The sequence below is a fragment of the Eutrigla gurnardus genome, assembly GCF_963514095.1.
Source record: "Eutrigla gurnardus genome assembly, chromosome: 12".
Lineage (NCBI taxonomy): Eukaryota > Metazoa > Chordata > Actinopteri > Perciformes > Triglidae > Eutrigla > Eutrigla gurnardus.
The window spans coordinates 11,320,731-11,342,522 of record NC_139926.1 but is presented as its reverse complement, the minus strand read 5'-3'; the positions used below and the strand labels follow the sequence as shown (position 1 = coordinate 11,342,522).

The window sequence follows — 21,792 nt, the reverse complement described above, 5'->3', positions numbered from 1 at the left end:
ACGCCTACACATTCAATGTGAACCAGCTGGAAGCTCCATGTCACTTTAGTGTGATTTTGGAAAAAGCTGCATAATTTCATGTTGGCATAAAAATGGGTTCGGCCCTTGATTAAATACAATTATGTTGTATGTTGACGCATTACAGAACACCCATTTTGTATGAAGTCATGTGAATGTAAACTCGGATGTTGGAGTGCTCTCAAGGGCCCAACTACCCATCTTCTCTGCAGCAGTGGCGTCACATGCTGCCAGCGCTGCCCAGAGAAGAACACGAGCTGTGGCAGGGCTCGCTCCCCTGTGCCATTTTGAGAGTGGAGATCCATGTTGTCAAAGAAGGCAGTGGAGTGCATGTAAAGGGAAGATATCAGCATGTTTACCAGGGGAAAGATACATTTTCTTACCACAAATAGAATATAAATTAAGAGCTGTCAAGGAATGATTAGTTATCTGACTTCAATGTCAGGGGTGTTTCCGTAGAAACTGATGCACGTTGAGGCAACATATGAAATATGTTGACATTTATCCCAAACATGAGTTCAGCACAAAATTAATATGTTGCTGGCTGTAAAGTTAATGTCTCCCAAATCTAATTTCCCATCAATATGTTCCATCCTACCCCATCTGGCATTCTATTTTTCCCTCTCGTTCTCTCTCGTTTCTGTCTCTCACTTGCCTGATGGCCAGTTGTTGCTTCCACACGCTGGGCTCCTTTAATCAACACCTGTCCTATTAATCCCAGTATGGCACAGGGCTAATGTGGTGCTGCTTACAAACCTGTCCCTCTAATGGCTGAGACTATAGAGCTGCTGGAAGCCCTGATCCTCCACACCCACCCCCCATGAGCCTGGATAGTCCCACATGGAGGCATCTGATGGATTCCTGCCTCCCTGCCAATGACACTGTCATTTACTCCCCCAACATCTGGGTTAAGCAGTCATGTGGGCGGCGGGGGTGATGTGTTGATTAATGAGTCGAAACATTATCCTCCACATTTATTCCTAGGGTTGCACTCAGGATTCTGCCGATGCTTTCTCCAGGCCAAGAGTTATTGGTTTTCGGATGGAAGTGCAAATACTGACGAAATAAATGAATTCCCCTTGTCACTGCATTATCTATTCTGGCTTATAGAATCATTCACATATACTGTAAATGTGCTTGCATCAGAGTGGCATCTGACAGCACCAGCCGTAAATCTGGAAAGCAGTCCTAACATGAGTGCTTTGCTGTTCAATGTTTAGGTCATAGTTAAATCAGGACCTGGAAACTTCTACGGGCTCGCCATCTATGCGGATTTCATCTACTGGTCAGACTGGGCCCGCCGCTCTGTGCTGCGATCAAACAAGTACACGGGAGGTGACACCAAGGTGCTTCGAGCTGACATACCTCATCAACCAATGGGAATTATAGCTGTGGCCAGGGACACAAACGATTGTGAGTATTTAACCACCTGGAGATGAGCTTCATTTAATGACCATTGGATGCAGCGTTGTGTCCGCAAATATTGGAATGTATTATGTGTGCAGGTGCCTGGGCGATGATGTGTGTTTATGAGCGGGAGGTTATTGTAAACATGTGCATATTCATCACGTAGTGTATTCTAGGACAACAGACCAAAATAAATATGTTGCTGTATGTACTTTCTGCTAGCAAAGTGAGAATATTGGAGGAAGCTGTGCTTATCTGTGCCACTCCTACAGTCGGCATGCACCCATGCCTTTGTGTGTTGAGGCATGCATGACGTTTCCTTAACCACAGACGTGACTTTTTTGCATTTAGGGAAGTAATAAAGTCAAGCAAATGCTGGCTATTTGAGGCCAATACCATTGTCAACATTTTTCAAAGTGTAATTTAAGTGTTAATTCTTCACAACTGAATGTTATCTTTTACTTTTATCAACCTGTGCATCACTGGTGGCCTCCCTCAAGGGACTACAGATGGGAATGAGCTTTTAGCTTATCTTGTTCCTCTTAAATAAACCATAACAAATATGAATAAATACATCTAAGAACAATATATCAGTTGATATTCTGTTTCTGACCAGCCCAATCAAACATTTAGGTGACTTACCATGGCAACTGCACCTTAACAACTGCCTGGAGGCAACCAGCCCAGGACACACAATTTTGTAATTCATAAAAAAAACTTGGAGGTAGTCCATAACTTTCATATTGCTACACTCGATGACTGTTTTATAAAAGCATAGCTCACTTCAGCCCATGATATGTTGTGATAATATCATAGCTAATGGACCGACACAAAGCTATTGCTTAAATATACAGTTCAACAAATTGCTTTTATGTCAACGATGAGTCAAATACATATACTAAAAGTCTAATATTCAAGCTAGCATTTGCGGATAATATGGGCTGACTGGTATATCATGCATGCTCTACTAAAGCAAATATAAGCATATATATTTGCTTTTAAAAAAGGCGTCTCATTATAATGTACAAAAACAGCGTGTTTGATAAATGTACGGTCGTATTTAGAATGGCTACAAACTTAAGTTTCAGAGGTAATTAATAAAAACAAATGTAGTCTACGTTGTAAAAGGAGTCTCTGAAGTGTCGTATAAAGTTTTATTTCCAAGTAGGACAAAGGCAAGTGGGCTTAAGCGTGTCCCACTGGTCTCACTGGACTCGGATGCCCAGAGCAACGCTGGTCCTCGTTTATCTCGTCATGGGAAATAATCAAATCCTATGACCTGCACAGCTGCAAGTGTATAGCATAATGTGCAGTGACCAACGATGGTTTATCTGATAATCAGTTTATCCTTTTCTTCCGTCTTTACATTGTTAACCTCATATTGCATTTTCCCTGTCATGAATATCCTGCATATAAATAATGATGCAAATGGTTTACCTGAGCTGCAGAGGAGAGGAGCGGTTTCTTCTCTCATGAATAATATACGCATGGCTGTAGGGCAGCTAATAACTGAGGGTCTCCGATGGACATGTCTCTGAACATTTGCTCCTGATACCTTGCTTCTGGTTGCTAAGCTGCTTTTCTACCTTTTTTTTCTTAGGCCGAGACAAACATTTGCTTTCAGGGGTTATTTTCTGCTGTTTGGTCATGATTTAATGTGGTACATGATTCCAACAGAGCTTCACAAAGCTTTTTCCCATAGCACCCCAGGCAGAGAAAGACCAAATATTGAAATACATTTGCTACCTGTCAATGAGGAGAGTAGTAGCCTCTTACACCATAAAAGCCCATTTTATTCATATGATGACCACTGCTGAGCAGCATTACACACTTAAATCTGCCCCACGCTTCATAAACAAACAGTAGCACGTCAAGATGTTTCCTCTCAACACTAATCCAATTTTACAGAAATCAATACAAGGCATCTCATCCATTAACAGTAATAATGGGATTTTGAAGATGTTTTTGGAATATTACTTACAATAGAGTAGATGAGGAGGGATCACTTCACAAGTGTATTGACCATGTAAGCCTGATGACATCTAAAAGAATGTGCCCCAGGGGAGCTTTTCCTTAGACTGCTACTTCCCGCTTCATCGGTTCTATCCCATTGTCATTGAAGGTGAGCTGTCTCCATGCCGACACATGAACGGAGGCTGCGGTGACCTTTGTCTCCTGACACCGCATGGGAGGGTCAACTGCACATGCCGGGGAGAACGAGTGCTGTTGGACGACAACAGATGCGTGTGTAAGTCATGAGGAGCTTCAGACTCCAGGACCAGATATCGATTGCGATACTCGTTATGGATACATTTATATACACAAGTTAACCTGGCTTCTGGATAAGCTCTTGTTTGTGCTGTTTACGTGAACCTTTGATATCTTTGAATGGATTCCTTTTGAGCATAAGCACGCACAAACAGGAAAGCCTGAGCAGCTGCTGTCTCTCCCTCTTTGCCTAAGCGGTAGGTTTGTAATGATTCCAGTTGTCACAGTCAATACTGCTCAGTAAAATAAACGTAGTAATGCTGTGAGCCGGCAGATAGGAGAAAACAAAGTTGAAAGCACGGGGTGTCACAGTTACCTGTTTAAAGTCAAAACACAAAGGCATTTCAGTGGTGTCTGGCTTTCTCATTTGACAGATTGTTGGTTGAAATTGAAATACGATGTGAGCATAGAACATAAGGTGGAAGGAGCTGTTCAAACGAGGGAGGTTTGGCCAGATTAAACATGGCAAGTGACTCAGAGAGCTGGATGGGAGCCTGGATGTCACGGTAGAGGACGACAGGCGTTTTTCTACCACAACTTACTCGAGCGAGAAGATGTTTCATGCTTTTTTTTTTCGATTGTGAAGCTTTACTTAGCAGAGCTGAGACAGAGAAATGGTCAAATTCTGAAATTGTATCTATTATTCATTTATGCCTGATTGAAATCACCCAAAAAGTACAATGTTGACATTCATTATTAAATCAAATTAGAATTGGCATTATAATTTAACAACCGTATTCCCGTAAGTGAAAGTAGTAATAGGTTTATTGAGTGCAGTTGTGACATTTGCAAATGTTGACCTAAAACCGGGTTGCTGGAATACACGTGGAGTCCACCACAGTGTGCCTCCGGGTTCACCTGTACGTATGAAGTGTGTTCAGTATACACAGTAGAGTTAGGATTTTGACAGTCGTAGTTCATCGCCCTCACTGTCTTCTTCTGCAGCAGAAAATTCCTCCTGCAACATCCACACTGAATTTGAGTGTGGGAACGGCGAGTGCATAAACTACCAGCTGACGTGTGACGGAGTGGCCCACTGCAAAGATAAATCCGATGAGAAGATGCAGTACTGTGGTGAGAAAGACTTCACAACACTCAGAGCATCAGGAATATATTTTGGTTTGATTCGGAAACATGGAACACGGATGGAATCTTGATTGATGCCTGTTATTGGCCGTCGTGGCGCTGGTCATTTCTAACACACGTTCTGAATTTGACTGCCTTCAGACAACAGGAGCTGCCGGAAGGGTTTCCGACCGTGCTACAACCAACGGTGTGTGGCCAACAGTCGCTTCTGTGACAGGATCGATGACTGTGGGGATAACTCTGATGAAGCATTCTGCAGCAGTGAGTCGCAGCCGTTTGATCTCCTGTTCAATCCGTCCTGCCTCCGAGGGCAGGATCCAGCGACACTAATGCTCATATTAATACGGCATGCTAGGCCACATGCTGCGCTAAGCCTTCACTGTCTAATGAGTCCCAAGATCATAAAGAGTGCACAAATTCAAAGAGGCTCCCGACCGTCGCTCTTGAAAGCTGCCTGGACAATATTTTGTGTCCCTTCAACATTGCGAGCCAGATTTTTTGTTTGGACCTGGATGATGAAACACTCCAGTAAAGATTACAGGTGTGCTTGGGGATAATATCAAGGTGTATAAACTAATACTGCAGCAAGCTGATTAGGCCCACAAGGAGACCGTGGTGTTCTCGTAATTAATGTGGACCTCCCAATTTAGCAGTCTGGGATTTCAGGAAGGAGTTTATCTCACTACGGTGTGTCATCTTAAGCATTGCATTTTCTTTTTTAATTTGACATCAACAATATCATTCTCTATTGCCATTAGTAGATGTAATTATAGAATTATTATCCACCACCTCGCAACCGGAGAGCTCATTTCAACGACCCCCAGAAAGAGCTTCCGAGTAGCGTCGCCGTCTGCACCTGTACCTGCCTCTCGGCGGGGTTTCTATTCTCTTTTTGAAATGCTAATTCTCTCCCCTCTAGATGTCACGTGTGGCTCGTCAGAATCTCCGTGCAAGGATGGGAGCTGTGTACCCAGCTCCGCCTGGTGTAACCAGGTCATCGACTGTGCCGACGCCTCGGATGAAAAAAGCTGCAGTGAGTCCTTTCGGCCTGTGATTTGCATCGCAGTTACGGTGAAATGAAAACGTAAAAAGCACATAGCTCTACCCGTGGCAGATCAGACGGAGCCACTTAAATATGCGCCTGTCACTCGGAATAGATTGACAGGCTTGCCACCTCTCACCCTTCCCCTCCACCATTACTTCCGCCGTGACGAGACAATTGTTGTGCTGCTGTGTTTCGTATGCAGACCACACCGACTGCTCTCACTTCTACAAGCTGGGGGTGAAAGAAAAGGATTTCATCAGCTGCAACTCCACCTCACTGTGCATCCACCCGACGTGGATCTGTGATGGTGCCAACGACTGCGGAGACTACGCCGACGAGAGCAACTGCCAGGGTGAGCAACCGGCACACACACACACACACACACACACACACACACACACACACAGGCTCACTATATTTCATCTGCGTTCAGAGACAAATTAAGCCAGCTTCAATTAGAAAAGACTTAAGATGGATCTGATCTGATTTTCAGAGGTGATTTTGAGAGAGCTTAGGAGAAGGGAAAGCCTCCAATAACTGCTAATGCCCAGAGGACTGACTTGCTTGTGTTGTTTGTCCCAGTTTCCCATGGGCAGAAGTGCGAAGAAGGCCACTTCGCTTGTCCGAGTGGGAACTGCATCTCCAGCGTGTGGCTGTGCGACGGCCAGAAAGACTGCGAAGACGGAGCGGATGAATTCCAGTGTGGTAAAACAGCAGATCTTACCTCCTAATGAAAGCGCGTACACAATAAACTAAAATGATGTTTATTTCGGGTAGAAATAAATGAGGGTATTTGTTTGCTGCCGGTGGTTGGAAGGATATTTATTTTCCATTAACAAGAAGCTATTTGTTGTTCCGTGTTTGTCATTTGAACCAGGCCTGGAACAAATATTACATACAATTTGTAAGGAGGAGATGGAAAGATATGAGATGATTGTTTATCATGTCATAAGGAAATGTCTCTTCTTTTTGTTTCCCCCTTATGGTACGGTTGTGATTTCTCTAGTGGGTGTTGCTGCTTGTTTGAAAGTTTAATTCCGACCCTGAATTCAGATTGAGCACGTCGAGGACACACATTTTTTCCCCCCTTCTCTCTTTGAATTATAATTTAGAGCACTTCCAGTGTAACAATTAATTAATGAGGCATCAGTCACTGAACCTGTCACACTGATGATGTGTGGGTCCAATAGAAACCAGGGACATATGAAAGGATTACACATCCCAATGCCACTCCTCCGCTTCCCTCACCGGAGGCAGAGACAGCATTCTTACCTACGCTTTGATCCGTGCAAATGTATGCCAAGTTACTGGGACAATCAAGATCCGTCCAATTAAACACGGGGAACATAATGAAGTCATGGTATTGATTAATATAATTTCCCCTCAAAACCAATTGCTTGCAGACATAACCATTCACGTGTCACTGCTTTTGGCACCGACGCCAAATGGACTAGGTGCTTTAATGTAGGTGGTCAGAGTAGCTGTTAAGCTTCATCACCGTCACACACATTCAAAAGATAATTAGATCTGTCGGAGTGGTGCACCCACACACACACACACACACACAGTGTCAAAACCCTCAATGCCTGCATTTGAGGTGTCAGCCTGTCATATTGTCTAACCAACACATGGTCTGTATGGTCTAGACTAAGTCATGAGGCACTTAGCAGTTAGTGCTGACATCTGTTAGCAGACCAGATTTTGCATTCTCTATGAGGCAAGAGAGATGCGACTATTGCAATTTGCAATCATTGACACCAAACACGTCCAAATGCACACACACGGAATGAGGAACAACGAGGAATGTTGTTTCATCTCCCTTCAGCTGTTTTTTCTTTGTGTTATCTCCATGCTAGTGTTGCTCAGTCGGTAAGTCCGTCCACCACTGATAAACCCTCACAACTATTTGATGGATGGAGATGAAATGATCCACCGACTCTTCATCTTGCACCACCATGAGGATGAGATTCATGGTTTTTACTCCAATTTTTAATTGGATTGCCATAAAATGTCCCCTTGACCTTTCCTTTAGCACCACTAGCAGGTTGAGCGTTTTGCTCATGCAGTGAAATATCTCAACCCGATGGATCTTTAGGGATTGGCACAACATTCAGTACAGACATTAAAGGTTCCCAGGCAATGTATCCCACTGAAATATCTCACACTGCTATGAGGGGGACGTTTCAAGGATTTAAGGACCATTTATTGTCTCGTCGACAATCAGTTGAATTGCCAATGAAATTTGGTACAGGCATTCATGTTCCCCTTTGTTGATCCCCTAACTTGTCATCTAGCGCCATCATTGGCTCAGGTCAAATGTGTCCAATACTTTGATTTATGATTATTACCATCAACTTCAGTTGTTCTTTGCGCTTAATGCTAATAAGCAAATGTTGACACGCTATCACACAGGACTAGGATGGTGGCCATGCTGAGCATTACACGTGCTCAATAATCATGTTAACGTTATCTATAAGAGCATGCAAGGCTTACATTCAGCTTAAAGCACCACTGTGCCTAAGTAAAGCCTCATAGCTGGCTGTAAGCTTTAGTCTTGGTTATGAATAATTAATTTTGCCTTCAAACCACCCAGACCCTAGATGTCTGGGACTGATGATAGCACCAACTACTTTCAACAAGAATAACACAAATATAATATGATCATAGAATGTCTTTGCCTTTTGTGAGCGTTTGACTAAGATGATCTCTTACTCGTCTGCTTTGCTCTTTCAGGATAATTAACCAGCACCTTTGTTCACATTTCAGTTGCAGCAGATAGAGGGAGGCAGTTCAGCACAATCAACCCGATTGTCATATTTAATGCTTTACGAGTTATCTGATTTATTTTGTAAATTGGCCGTTAATGTTGTTAGAGAGATGCATTACACATGAGCAGCATTTCCATTCCTTTTTTTTTTCGAAATTTGTGCCCGTGTGATGATAACATCCCATGCTTCAAATGTGCTCATATCAGAGCTGATATGAATTATTCCACAATTCTTTGAGAAGTCCTGAATAGCTTTTCGGGACAAATAGACAATATTCCCATTCCTCTCAGTTAATTAGCATATAAAAAGCTCTTGCCACTGCTAATCTGACTGCACAGTCAAAGTGGTTTGTGGAAAATGTCATTACATTTCCGAAATTTCAAATTCCTACATCTGATTAGATGACATAATCATGTGTCACTTCACAAAGCACAATGCCCTTTTCTTCTGTGCGGAGCACTATTGAATATGAGGCATTAAAGACTTTCTTTGATCCAGTTAATGTGCTGTAGACCTGCTATTTTGTTTTACACTCGATGTAGCTGCAGAAGCAGCATTTGAAGTGCAAATTTAGGATCACCCAACAGAAAGTCTGGATAATCAGAGCTACCAGATTTAGGCATTTCATGTTTATCTTGTGCTTTTCTTACATTTTATCAAGGCACGTAAAACTGGTATGATGTACAAAGTCTGACAGGAAGGAAAAGCAATGCGGTGTGAGAAACCCCCGTCCCTAACCTTATTGGATCCATAATCCCTTGTACTGTGGTGTGACCCGGAGAACACCCTCTTCCTTCTCTCAACATCTCATCAAAGCTTTGACAGAGATTGCCAGGCCTCACATCTGAGGGACAGAGACCACAGAACAACTCCCCAGGGAGAGTGGGTGGCTCAGTGACACGACGACAGCACGGCTGTTGAATACATCCACATTTTACACAGTGATCAGTGATGATCAGAGTGCTCTCTTGGTTGGCATCCAACTGTTTGTTATCACCTCTAGGAACCTAGCTTCCTTTTCAAACCTTAATAATGAATACTTCAGTTACGTGATGTTTATACGATATTTAATCTAGACACTTGTGTTCAGTTGATGCTTTTATTTCCCTGCACATGGAAATCATTCTTCTGTGAGAAAATAGGAAAGAAAAATAATATCTGCAGTCCTTTGTGTGGCAGCTACTCTCATGCGGGCTGCTAAGCAGGGAAAATAATAGCCGGCCCACTTGTTGTGTTTTGATTAAAATCCCCTTCTGTAGGGTATAAAGCCACTTTTGTTGTTGTTTCCTCCTCACTTTGTTTGATTTATGGCATTGGAATTGCTTTCCTACTGCCCTCTGCAGACTCGTCATGCTTGTGGAACCAGTTCGCCTGCTCAAAGAACAAGTGCATTGCCAAACAGTGGCTGTGTGATGGGGAGAACGACTGCGAGGACGGCCTTGACGAGAGCGTGCAGATCTGTGGTTAGTGCCCTTTCAGATGTCATGAGGAATCTGCTGTCGGGTGTAAAAGGTCACATCCGCTATATTGCGTGCGGAAGCTCCACGTGTTCCCCCTAGCAGAGCTGGAAATGGAATGGGCAGAAATGAAACAAATCTTAACGAGACAACAAACGAGAACGTGGGCATTTCTGATGATTCAAATGGGCACTGAGGCAAATAGATTTTTCATCACCGAGGCCCAAGAGACACAGCTTTTTCAATGGGTGAATGAGATATGTGTGTAATGCACTCTGGAACAGAAAATAATCCAACCACAATAAAGAGACAAGAAATGCGGCAAACATTGGTTGTGTAATTGGATTGTAATGGAGTGTCAAGGAAATATTAATGAAAAAGGCCCAATGCTTTCCCAGCCACAATTATTTTTAAAAATAAGATATGCATTTTAGCAACGCATGCCTAATTGAACTTCACCGTTGCTCAGTGCAGCCTTGTTTTTCTGTTGCTCTCTTTTGCCTTAAAGGGCAGCCCTAACATAAAGGCGAGTATTGCTGACTTATCGAATCCAAGTAAATAATTGTTACTCACAGCTTTAGCTTGCATAAGGGGAACTGCTGTGCAATAAAAAAATGTACGTTTCTTTAAGGCGTATCAGTTGAGAGCAGAACAACTGTTTGAATTTATTGGAATTGCTGCTGAGTGTTCACTGATAACAGAAGGTACAATTTTAACAAAACAAAATACATCTGCTTCAGTTGAGTGTCCCCTGTACAAACGCGTTCTCCTCTGTGGTGCACTTAACCTATTGCATTCTTGGCTTTTGGAACTAGAGCATGTGGTCCTGTCCCCTCTCAGGCTCGGTGACATGTGCTCCAGGGCTGTTCAGCTGCCCTGGATCGTATGCCTGTGTTCCGAAACGCTGGCTCTGTGATGGTGAAAGGGACTGCCCTGATGGGAGCGATGAACTTTCTGCTGCTGGCTGTGGTAAACTCCCGTCCGACACATTGAACACCTACCTGCAATTATAAAATAAACTTAATGTAAACCCAGAATTAGGAAATCTTGCTTGTTTACACTTGTTTGTGTCCCAAAGAACATGAAACCCACAGAACTCCTACTTTAAATCTCTGTTTCAAACAAGAAAAAGAAAGCATGTTTACAGTGGGAAGTAGTGCATGATTGCATTGTTCTTGAAGTAATCTGGATCGCCTTCCACAAATTGCTTCTGGACCATTCAAGCCTTCTAAACACAGAGCCCAGAGGAGTAGCAACAGGCTCACTTATGTTGACTTTTTACCCATATTGCATGCCATGCCATGTTTAGGAAAAGTATGTTTATCCATTGATTTGCTTTTGAAACTATTTTTTTTAATGCATTAGCACCCAACAACACGTGCGAAGACAGCTCGTTTCGCTGCCGCAACAAAGCATGCATCCCCCAGCGGTTTGTCTGCGACCATGATGACGACTGTGGAGACGGGTCGGATGAGTCCATTGAATGTGGCAAGTGCATTCTTTTATTTTTCTCTTGCTCTTAATATTCACCAAAACATTCACCAATGACATGATTATGCACCCATTGTAAGTTGGCCTCAGTACGTTTATAAAAAGTAGCGAGGATGGACTCGTTCGTCTTGTTTGTCCTTTCTTACTAGAAAAGGAGCTCGTCATGGTAGATATGTATTCAAAGGAATGAACTGTTGAATGGACCTCACCTTGCAAGCAATGTTCTTAAAGGAATACTTTACCCATTCGCCTCTGTATCTTTAGAAACCGGGCAGTATTTTTGAATGGCATCATTTCCTCATTTTCCACAGAGAAGACTCATTTTGCATCATCAGAGGCAGCTTTGGTTAGAGGGGGTAAGACTATAACACTGGGTCCTTATGTTTTCAACCCGTCTATAGGGGGCAGGACCTATTACAGATCAGTGGCGAGACCTCACGTCAGACTCGGAGTGTGAGTGGACCTGGAATGGTCCTTTGATAATAAAAATGCTGCTGTGCGCTCTGTTCAAGATCCGCTGGCTGCCACCGCCGGTTGGTCTGCGCTGGCTGCTGCCGGTCGGTGCACGGTGGTAAAAAACGTAAAGCCATGCATGTGTCTTACTACGAGGGGATGCCTGTTTGTTCTCGGGCAGTGTGTGTGCAAAACGGCAGGGGACTGGGGAGTGGGGACAGATTAGTGGAAGTGGTCTGCAGAGCTGAGCATTGTGGGAGTTTTTGTCTTCAATCCACATGCGCCAAAAAGTCACTGTCTGCCTCAAATTTGAAATTTATCTTACATTTCGACAACATATATGCCCCGCTTTCAATACAGATTCATGTTTCCACCGATGAAATATGCCTTTAATTCTATATTCAGAGCATTAAAGTAGCAGCAAACTATTTGCCATGTGAAGATTAGGGGTGTTGAGATACAGGTTTTGACGATAATAAGAAATATTGTTTTTGAAGCTTTTACGATGTTGAAATTATGTCTTTTGCAGCTGGTTTATTGTAGATCAGGCCATGTTTCCCTGGACCGGCCTGAGTATCTGTTATGTATTGCTTTTTAATTGTTTTTTATTTGATACTACGAGACATGTAATATTTCTCCATATACAATATTTGGGCCTGATTTGTGGTGACTGTTGATAATAAAATGGTTACACTACACTTGAATTATTGGCCATTGCAGCTGTGCACACTATTAAACCTCCAGATGGCTTGATTTGTTCATCAGCGACGATCCTATACACTATTTCTATGCTTCAATTCAATATGATCAATGGCTGTAGAACGCTGTGTCTTTCACTATTTGGACTTAATTCCTCCAAAGTGACACCTGAAACCGAAGCAGTGTCACCGCTGAGCCCAAGTGTAACGATGATGATGAAAAAGCTCTCTCTCTCTCTCTCTCTCTCTCTCTCTTTCTCTCTCTCTCTCATTCTCTCTCTCTCTCTCTCTTCTTTCTTCAGTCTATCGCTCCTGTGGATCAGAAGAATTCCGCTGCGGGGACGGCCGCTGTCTTCTCAGCTCTCAGTGGGAGTGTGACGGCTATGCAGATTGTCCCGACCACTCTGACGAACTACCTCTGAACCTCAAATGTCTGGCTGCAGGTAAGACTGCTTTTGGCTCGCCACAGGAATCTCTTCATCAGCGTCGGCACGCAGCAGCACTCGCATAGGAAATTGGCGGGGACTCACGGCAGAAACAAAAGTTGCTGCGACCAGGAGAGCTTTCTCGAAAAAGGAATGAATTTGTCGAGATCCATTGTCAGGTCAAAGACAAACATGGCAGGGCATTGTGCCAGTGACCGTCTTGTGTCTTGTGCTTTCTTAGGAAGCTTGTGCAACGGCTCGTTCTTCATGTGCTCCAATGGACGCTGCATCTCCGAGGGGAACCTCTGTGATGGGAGGGACGGCTGTGGAGACCGGTCAGATGAGAGGAACTGCAACGTGAATGAATGCTTGAACCGCAGAGTGAGTGGGTGCACGCAGGACTGCCAGGATCTTCCTGTGGGATACAAGGTAAGTGTCCAGTGGACTCGTCATGTTTCAGTACCTCTGAAGTCCAGTCCTCTTCCCAAATCCCCCGATGGCTCCAGTTAGTCCATAAAGCTGAATATAACCATATTTTTTTTGTCATTATTAATATTATAGGTCCCAGCACCTCACATGACATACATTAAGGCTTTCTTTCTTTCTTTCTTTCTTTCTTTCTTTCTTTCTTTCTTTCTTTCTTTCTTTCTCTTCTAAGAAAGCTACCTAGCACATTCAATAATTTCGACTCTTGCTGTTTGAGCCCTTCAGTTTGACTGACAGTAACTAAATGTCACATATTAGCCACCATGGTCCGGTGTTAAAGCAAACTGCCACCAAAATGCAAACCCACTGCAAAAGAGTGTTCATTTGTAAAAAAGAGTCACAGCTAACACTTAACATGCTTCCGTCTGAAGACATAGACTTTACTGACCTCCCCATGAATCAATTGAACTTTGCACATCATTAAACAGGCTTTTTGAATAACCTTGAATGCTGTGAGGAGAGTTGCCAACAACCGTCTGCGCTCCCCGACTGTGCTCGGTGATTGTGCCTCGCCTGGCAGTGGTGGCATTTGATGTCAGGCTTGAATCCAGTTCAAGGCCACATCCGCCGGACTGCTCCGGTGGCCATAACTGTTAACAGGCATAACTTGTTAATGCCTTCGTCTCTGGCCTTCCCTCTCCTACTGTTCCACAAGACGGTGCTCACTACATCAGAAAACTGGGCGAGAGCACAGAAAGCCCCTTTTTGTGTCATGTCAGGGCCAGAGCTGGACAGAGAGCACATGAATGCAGACACTTAGCTCATCCATATGTGGCCTGAACAGGGAGATCGGCCCAAGAGCCCTCAAGGTTATAACTGTGGATAAGAAAGGGATTTGCTCTGGGTCCATAGCAGCTGATACAAGCACTTTGAGTTATGTTGGATGGTTAGTGTGTGTTGGATGCTTGGTTCTAATACATGTCCCCTCTTGACTTGCATTACTGAGCTCAAGGTACCGGGGTCCGACATGTAGTTTTATTACTGGTGCTATGCTGCATATTGTGTGTTTTACTAATGATCTCATGTTATGTAAGGTGACCTTGGAGACTAGAAAGGGACTACAATCGCAATCATTGTTGTGTTTGTCTGTCATCAGTGTAAATGTTGGCCTGGTTTCCACCTGAAGGATGATGGGAAGACGTGTGTGGATGTTGATGAATGCTCCACTACACTTCCCTGTAGCCAGCGCTGCATCAACACTTATGGGTCCTTCAAATGCCTGTGTGTGGATGGCTATGAAGCCATAGAGCGCAACCCCAACACATGCAAGGCCCTGTCAGGTGAGCCGCAGTTTTCATCCCTCCACTTTCAGTGCAACTCTATAAGTCCCTTGGGTCCTCTAACGCTGCATGTACCCCATTTCAGCGGAAGAGCCTTTTCTCATCATGGCGGACCACCATGAGATCCGGAAGCTGAGTGTTGATGGCTCAAATTACACCATCTTGAAACAGGTAAGCAATATCTGCATCATTGCCATCACGCCTGCTGTGAAACCTCACACCATGATCTGATAAACATGACACAGCAATAGATTGTCAAAAGGACCAGCCTGTCTTATTTTTGTTTCATTTGAAACGGAGGATGTATACGTTCAAATGGATTTTACTCTTGAAAACACACATTTTAGTGACTCTTAATTATATTACGCAGAGAGCATCACAAGATATCGTAAGTGAAACCTCAATGAATAGTGAATGCAATGTTTTGTACTCCAGAAATGGTGGATTTTGAGAGAGTCAGTTGTAAATCATTCAGTGTGCTCCACTTACCCTCTAAGATGTTTGCCCTTTGATCTGCGAGACACCTGATTCATCTGCATATTCTTGAAAGATGCTAGTAAAATATTATATTATATTCATGACTGATCCGCAACATAAATCTCTGCATGAAGATATTTTCTCAAGCCAGTTCTGCCTCTGTAAAGTATTGTTCCGTTTAAACAAGATTTCCACTGTGGAATATATACCCCATTGGCAGAAGATTCTGATTGGCAGAGGGGGAAATCACCCAAGAGGACCCTATGGAAAAGCTATTTCTATCATTTCAAGGTTTCATCACAGCCGCTCTGGGCAAAACTGGAATCTGACTGTTGATTATCACAAATGGTCGGCGGTGATTTACTGTAAATCAACCTGGGGTTATCCTACGATCTCCTCTCACAGTCATATTAACCTCTTGACCTCGCGTACTCTACCGTCTGCATCGGAGTTCTCGTCAGCCACAACTCACTTTAATCACTGCACGTTAGTGTTAATGGAAGCTAGAGAGGGAAATATGCGCTTTGGCTTTACTAAGTGGTGGCGGACACTTCATTGACCTTGTGTCAATTTGCCACACCATTAAATTATATTTTCAGATGATATGTTCATGATATTGTGTACAATTCAAATGAGCTGATCATTTCCCTTATGTATTGCTTTTGCTATTAGTATAAATGCAAGTCACTCAAAATATTATTATATTATATTTGTTATATCCCTCTGACTCCTTGTCTAAGCCATTCAATGTGTTTTACAGCTGAATTAATTAGAGCTCACTCTGACTCTTACAGTGGGGAACGCAATTACCTTGGGTAACATTTTGCATTTAGGAAGTTAAGCTTTCCATGAGCTGTCTGATACAATGACCGCACACATGAAGGATTCTGGATATTCAGGTTACACGTTAAAAATAATCAACCATAGTGTTGAAAAATGACTCCATGCCAGAGTTTTAGCATGTTGCCATGACATAGATCCATAAAAATGATCAGTTAAACATTCAAAGCTTGATTTGGTAGCCAAGAGCCGAGTAAAAGTAAAGACAGTTGGCAAATAAAGCACACTAAGGTTTTACTGTCAGACATTCTTATTTTAGAGAGAAACATAGTTAAATCTGAGGAACAGGAAGTCATTGGTATGTTGAAAGTGGTGTCTTTCACAGTATTTAGAATTAAAAGTAAGCTTTTAATTTATTTTGTAGTTCTTTGGTTTCCACTGCGTATGCTCTGCGGGGGAAAACAATTGGGAGACGTAGTTCTGGATAGAGACACTGGTAAACTGCAGGTTTCATCTCTATAGCGGATGTTTGGTGTGCGGAAGGGTTCCCCCAGGACACGTTGGCACCCGTCTGTGAGGGTGTTGATGATCTGATGAAGATGTCTCATTCCGCTTGTCAAATTATCTGACACCTTTTGTCAGCACCCACAGTGTGAGACAACAAGGTGTGGGCACTTGTTTAGTGAGCAGCTCTGTGTGACTGACAGTGAGGTCATGACAAGTAGGAGAGTACGTCAGTCTTCTGCCTTGATAGGTCTTTGACTTCACAGAGCATTTAAGACTTCACTGGCTCTCCACATGATCTATATGACTTAGAGCATTGGAACCTATGGGGAAACCGCCTGAAATCAATACTGCTTGCAGAATAAATACTGCATCGCGCACAGATATGTGTCTTGCTATGTTTCTCATCCTGTTGCGATTCCCACCTGTAGGCATTTCAAATATTGAATCAAACATAATCTCCCTGGATTGGATTGGATTGATGATTGCTGCCCTTGATAGAGAAACGGTGCATGAGACTGACACAAATATATTTATTGCTTCTCATTATGCTTTTACATTTTCTGCATTCCTGTTTACACTATGTTCACAATAGTGTATACCACAAACTTGTATTAATATTTGTTTTATAGCCATACATTTTAACTTATTTAAGGTAATTTTATGTCTCTGTAATTGTTGAAAATAAAGAACTTGAATTTGGATGAAGCTGTTTGGGTTAATATCAGTCGATATATTAACAGTGGTTGCGTTCTACATTTGCTCCTAAAGTTGCATATTAACATACCATTTGGGATAATACTAGGGTACACTCTGTTGTACGCCTTTGTTGCGTATTATTTATTTTTGTCTCCAGGGAACTCAAGATCTCTCATGGTTTAAAAGTAAAAATCAAATTTTATTATGTTTGTGCTCTCTCCTCTGTATCCTCAGGGCCTCAACAACATCATCCACATAGACTTTGACTACAAGAAGGAATTCATCTATTGGGTGGACTCAACCAGACCAAGTGGTCGGAAGATAAACAGAATGCGCCTCAATGGGAGTGACCTCAAGGTACCACAGGATTTAGTTTGACTGTATGCAACATGGTGCCTTGTGCCACTTTACCCAAGATCCATCGTCTTTACTTTGCTTGGTCCCTGTCCAACTTGCATTTAATAACCACGCCTTGCTCTATCCAGTTTTATTTTATTTTGCTAATTTAATGTCAAGATGTGTTCTCTTGTTAAACTGTGTCATCTGTTTGAGTTTGGAAAGCCAAGTGTGTTGCTTTAAGTGGCTCGTTATCACTGCTCAGCTGATGATGGCCGCCTTTTATGTAGTCAAAATAATGGATTTGTTCTCTCTGCAGCCAACGGCCTGTTAGCCCAACAACAATGAATGTGTGTTCGTGATGATAGGAATACTACCAATGCCTTTCAGATAAATGCAATAAGCCTAATGACACAATGGTGCTGTCTGGTGTAATCACCAAGGTTTGCCGGGGTCATGGGATTGGAGCCCAGACATTGGGGATACTGGGATGTCAGCAGAACACCTGCTGGGCTCCCATCCCACATCTCATTAGCATTGGTGTGAGGGGCTATTAGGCTCATTCAGCTCGATTACTCCCATAGTCTCCGTTTGAGCCACTGCCACAGCTTAGCAAGAAGACAAACTGTTTGAGACACAGATCCGAGAGCTTCCTCTATTAGGTTAATTAAAAGCCCTACTGATATCCAATGCCATTGGTATAGGCTTGCCATATGAGGAAGAATTATATGGTTTGGTTAAAACAGTGTAGTTTAATTATAGATGTTATCACAATGTGTATTTTGTTTATCTCAAACTTTTTTTAGAGTAAAGTGCTGCTACGTGGGTTGATGAAAACAATGTCTGTGCCATTAATGATCAGTTCGGTCCCATAAAGTGAGATCCTGTCATTGTTGAAAGACTTCTGAAGACCATATTTTTGCTTTAAATGGCTGAGAGAACAGTGGTTGAGACAGCTTTCAGTGAGTGTATAGATCAAACATAAACATACTCATTTTTATCTGCTCTTTGTGTTTTAATGAGCGACATCCAAATGTTGACATCCCTCACAACCTTCGCCGCCACATGAAGCAGTGTTTTGATCAATAGAGAGATATTAGGGATAAAGTCAACGAGAAGGACTTTGTGTAATGAGCATCCACTCCTTTTTGCCCCAGCAGGCAGTGATGGAAAATACTGCAGAACTAGTGATACTTTAGTGACCGTTTTAAGATCAGTTTTGTCCAAATTACTGCTTGGGGTGCAGTGAGTCTTCTGCCAAGACTATATATTTTCTTGCAAATGATGACAGAAGAGGCCTCAAAGCACATGGTGTTCCTTAATGACAGATTGCATGGGTGCTGGCATCTTTGTTTATTTTTTTTTTCCATAAAAGAGAGTTTTTAAAAGGCATTGACTTTATCTGCCAGCTGGCACAATAATTGTTTATTCTGAGCAACTGCTTTTTCATACTCAAAGGCTAGACTAGCTTGGGGGTATTGATGGAGTTCCTAGATAGTTCTGAGATTTTCTCTAAATCAGTTAAATACCTTCACGTATACTTTATCCAAATCTCTCTCAAGGCTAGATAACACAGTGAGATGAATATGACTGGCCTCCACCCTACCTGCTTTAATCACGGTATTTGCAGTTAACAAATTTTCATACAAAAGGAGCTTCTTTATTTCAAATTAACATTTTCTGATGGAACTAACGCACTACCGTTTGCCTTTTCACTGATCTATTTTGGCAGCTAGTGCAGCTGTAAAAGCACATCAAAATATAATTTGTGTGTGTTTAAGAGTCACTACTGGTAAGTCTCCACTGAGTGAGATTAATGGTATTCTTACTCAGGCCAGCCACTACTGTAACTGTTATACAGCAGCAGGAATGATTTGTGCCCTCCATCTGTAGTCTTTAATTTGAGAAATGTGGAATGCATGATTATGCATGGGTCAAACTGCATTGGTACCTCATTTAAATGATTAACTCTTTACAGGCAAGTCCTTGATCCGACAAAAATCGTGCACCAAACTGCTAGTAAACTCTTATCAAGTGAAATTATTTTTATACAGGCATCACCCAACCCCTGACCTCAAAAAAGATGTGAAACCCTGTAAGCTGTAATAGGTTATTGCTTTCCCCACAATATTAGCAGATGTGGAAATACTTATTTCTAGTTACTGAAGATGTCCTAATTTACCTACCTTCCCTTTTGCACAGCTCATTGTGTTTTAAATCACAGGGACGAGGCTTAAAATTAAGATCTGGGGCCATTTTCCTCCCAATCTGTTTTTTCTTCGGGCTGGGGTTTTGCAGCAATGACTTCAGTATTTGGTCAAACACGCACGGCGTTGCTGCTTCAACTCGTGTACATCCTCATTCGTAAAACAAGAAAATACTATTAAAAAACATTTTAGGATCAGGGGAGAGCATTTCTCTTTGATGAAATTAAAAGGCATATTTGTCTTTGCTGTCAGCTGCCCGACTCATTTTGAGAGAGAGAGGGGGAGAGGGAGATTACGTGAGCGAGCTTCCAGGGCGAGCAGAAGAAGACCGAGACAGAGCCGCCGTGCTTTGAATGAGAGAATAAAGACGTTATTTTCTGATTGTTTCATGCAGGTTACGTTCTGAAGCATAACTAAATAACAACCCGACCCTCAACTAATGATTCATTGTGGAGACAGACGCGTTTTGTTTCATTCTCCTCTGCATTTCATTCATTACATCCGACGTGCATCAGTAATGACTATGCAGCATTCAATGTTGTTGCAGACTAAAGCTAAGGTTTATCGAGTGAACCCGATGAGCACGCTGAACTGCAGGCTGTAGCGTGCGTTCACCCCTGTGACCGCCAAACGCCCTCGTCCAAGGTCATGTTGCTTTTTCATACATCAGCTGACTTATTTGTCTAATCCTCGCAGGTCTCGAGACCGGGAACAAGTTAATGTGACACATTTACAAAAAACAAAAAAAATCAAACAAAACTCCTGCTTCTGCATTTGTACGTGGAACCATTCTATAGCAAAACAATTAGCTCAGATCGGAAATAAATCAAAAGCAAGGGAGAAGTTGGTGTTTTTGGTTATTGGTTATTGGTTAGATCTTTTTTATGTCTGTCAGGGTTGAAATAAGAGAGAGTGAGAGAAAGACCTTTTTATTTTATGTGCTCTTAGGTTTGCTAGTAGTTAATATAAATGTCTTCTATGTCTTTATATTTGATCAGATTTCCTCGGTTCTTATTTAAATTCATCCATGGAAGAATTTAAAGACAATCCTTCATACTGGAAGTGATTTTCTCTCCCTGTGTTACTAGGTGGTCCACAGAACAGCGGTGCCCAGCGCCTTAGCAGTGGATTGGATAGGAAAAAATCTGTACTGGTGTGATGCGGAAAAGAAAACCCTGGAAGTGTCCAAAGCCAACGGCCTCTACCCTACCGTCCTGATCGGTTCTAGCCTCAAGAACCCCACAGACCTAGCTCTGGACCCCCAGACGGGGTAAGCACACTGTCATTACTGTCAAGCTCACGGTAATGCTTTAGTGTTTCCTTAATAAGGATTGATTTCACAGCTTGAGGCTGAACAGGGATAGAGTTACCCCTTCCAGATGATTAACCTGGAAACTGTGAGACCCAGCTCTCATTAGAGGAGTTTCATTGTGTTTCAGCATTCGTCTTTTTTTTTTTTATTCCAATCACGTTTGGCGGCTCTTCCAACTCTGCTATACTTCTGACTAGGTACGTGTTCTGGGTAGACTGCTGTGAACCCCCTCACATTGGGCGGATTGGCATGGATGGCCGAGGGCAAACGGTTATCATTGACACAGAGATCTATAGCCCCACTGCTCTCACTATTGATTACACCAACAAGAGGCTCTACTGGGCAGACGACAACCACATCCTGCTTGCCAACATGGATGGCACCCAAAGGCGCAAAGGTGAGACTAAGGTGTTGTCCATGTCCAAGGAATAGTTTGACATTGGAGTCCCATCCCATATCTGTTAAATGTAAGGTTGGAGTCACGACGGCTAGCTCTACTTGTTCCAAATGTGTTTCTAAGTTGTGTTATGTTGAACTGTAGCACGCATAGTTAGACTTAGCTGTCAGTATTACTGGTGTTTATGACATTAGAAAG

General features: G+C 42.7%; 1 protein-coding gene across 2 annotated transcripts in view; it reads left to right on the top strand.

Annotated features, from left to right (window-relative positions):
- Nucleotides 1–21,792, top strand: part of lrp1bb (low density lipoprotein receptor-related protein 1Bb) — a 233,809-nt gene that overhangs the window by 176,726 nt on the left and 35,291 nt on the right. For both annotated transcript variants that reach the window (XM_084022198.1, XM_084022197.1), the window contains 17 exons: nt 1,239–1,431; nt 3,548–3,673; nt 4,639–4,767; nt 4,921–5,040; nt 5,699–5,812; nt 6,027–6,176; nt 6,407–6,529; nt 9,936–10,055; nt 10,890–11,018; nt 11,415–11,537; nt 12,994–13,134; nt 13,358–13,545; nt 14,699–14,882; nt 14,968–15,053; nt 17,577–17,699; nt 20,974–21,155; nt 21,395–21,594. In XM_084022198.1, the coding sequence (XP_083878324.1) occupies nt 1,239–1,431; nt 3,548–3,673; nt 4,639–4,767; nt 4,921–5,040; nt 5,699–5,812; nt 6,027–6,176; nt 6,407–6,529; nt 9,936–10,055; nt 10,890–11,018; nt 11,415–11,537; nt 12,994–13,134; nt 13,358–13,545; nt 14,699–14,882; nt 14,968–15,053; nt 17,577–17,699; nt 20,974–21,155; nt 21,395–21,594 (2,431 nt within the window). The remainder of the gene's footprint in view (nt 1–1,238; nt 1,432–3,547; nt 3,674–4,638; nt 4,768–4,920; nt 5,041–5,698; nt 5,813–6,026; nt 6,177–6,406; nt 6,530–9,935; nt 10,056–10,889; nt 11,019–11,414; nt 11,538–12,993; nt 13,135–13,357; nt 13,546–14,698; nt 14,883–14,967; nt 15,054–17,576; nt 17,700–20,973; nt 21,156–21,394; nt 21,595–21,792) is intronic.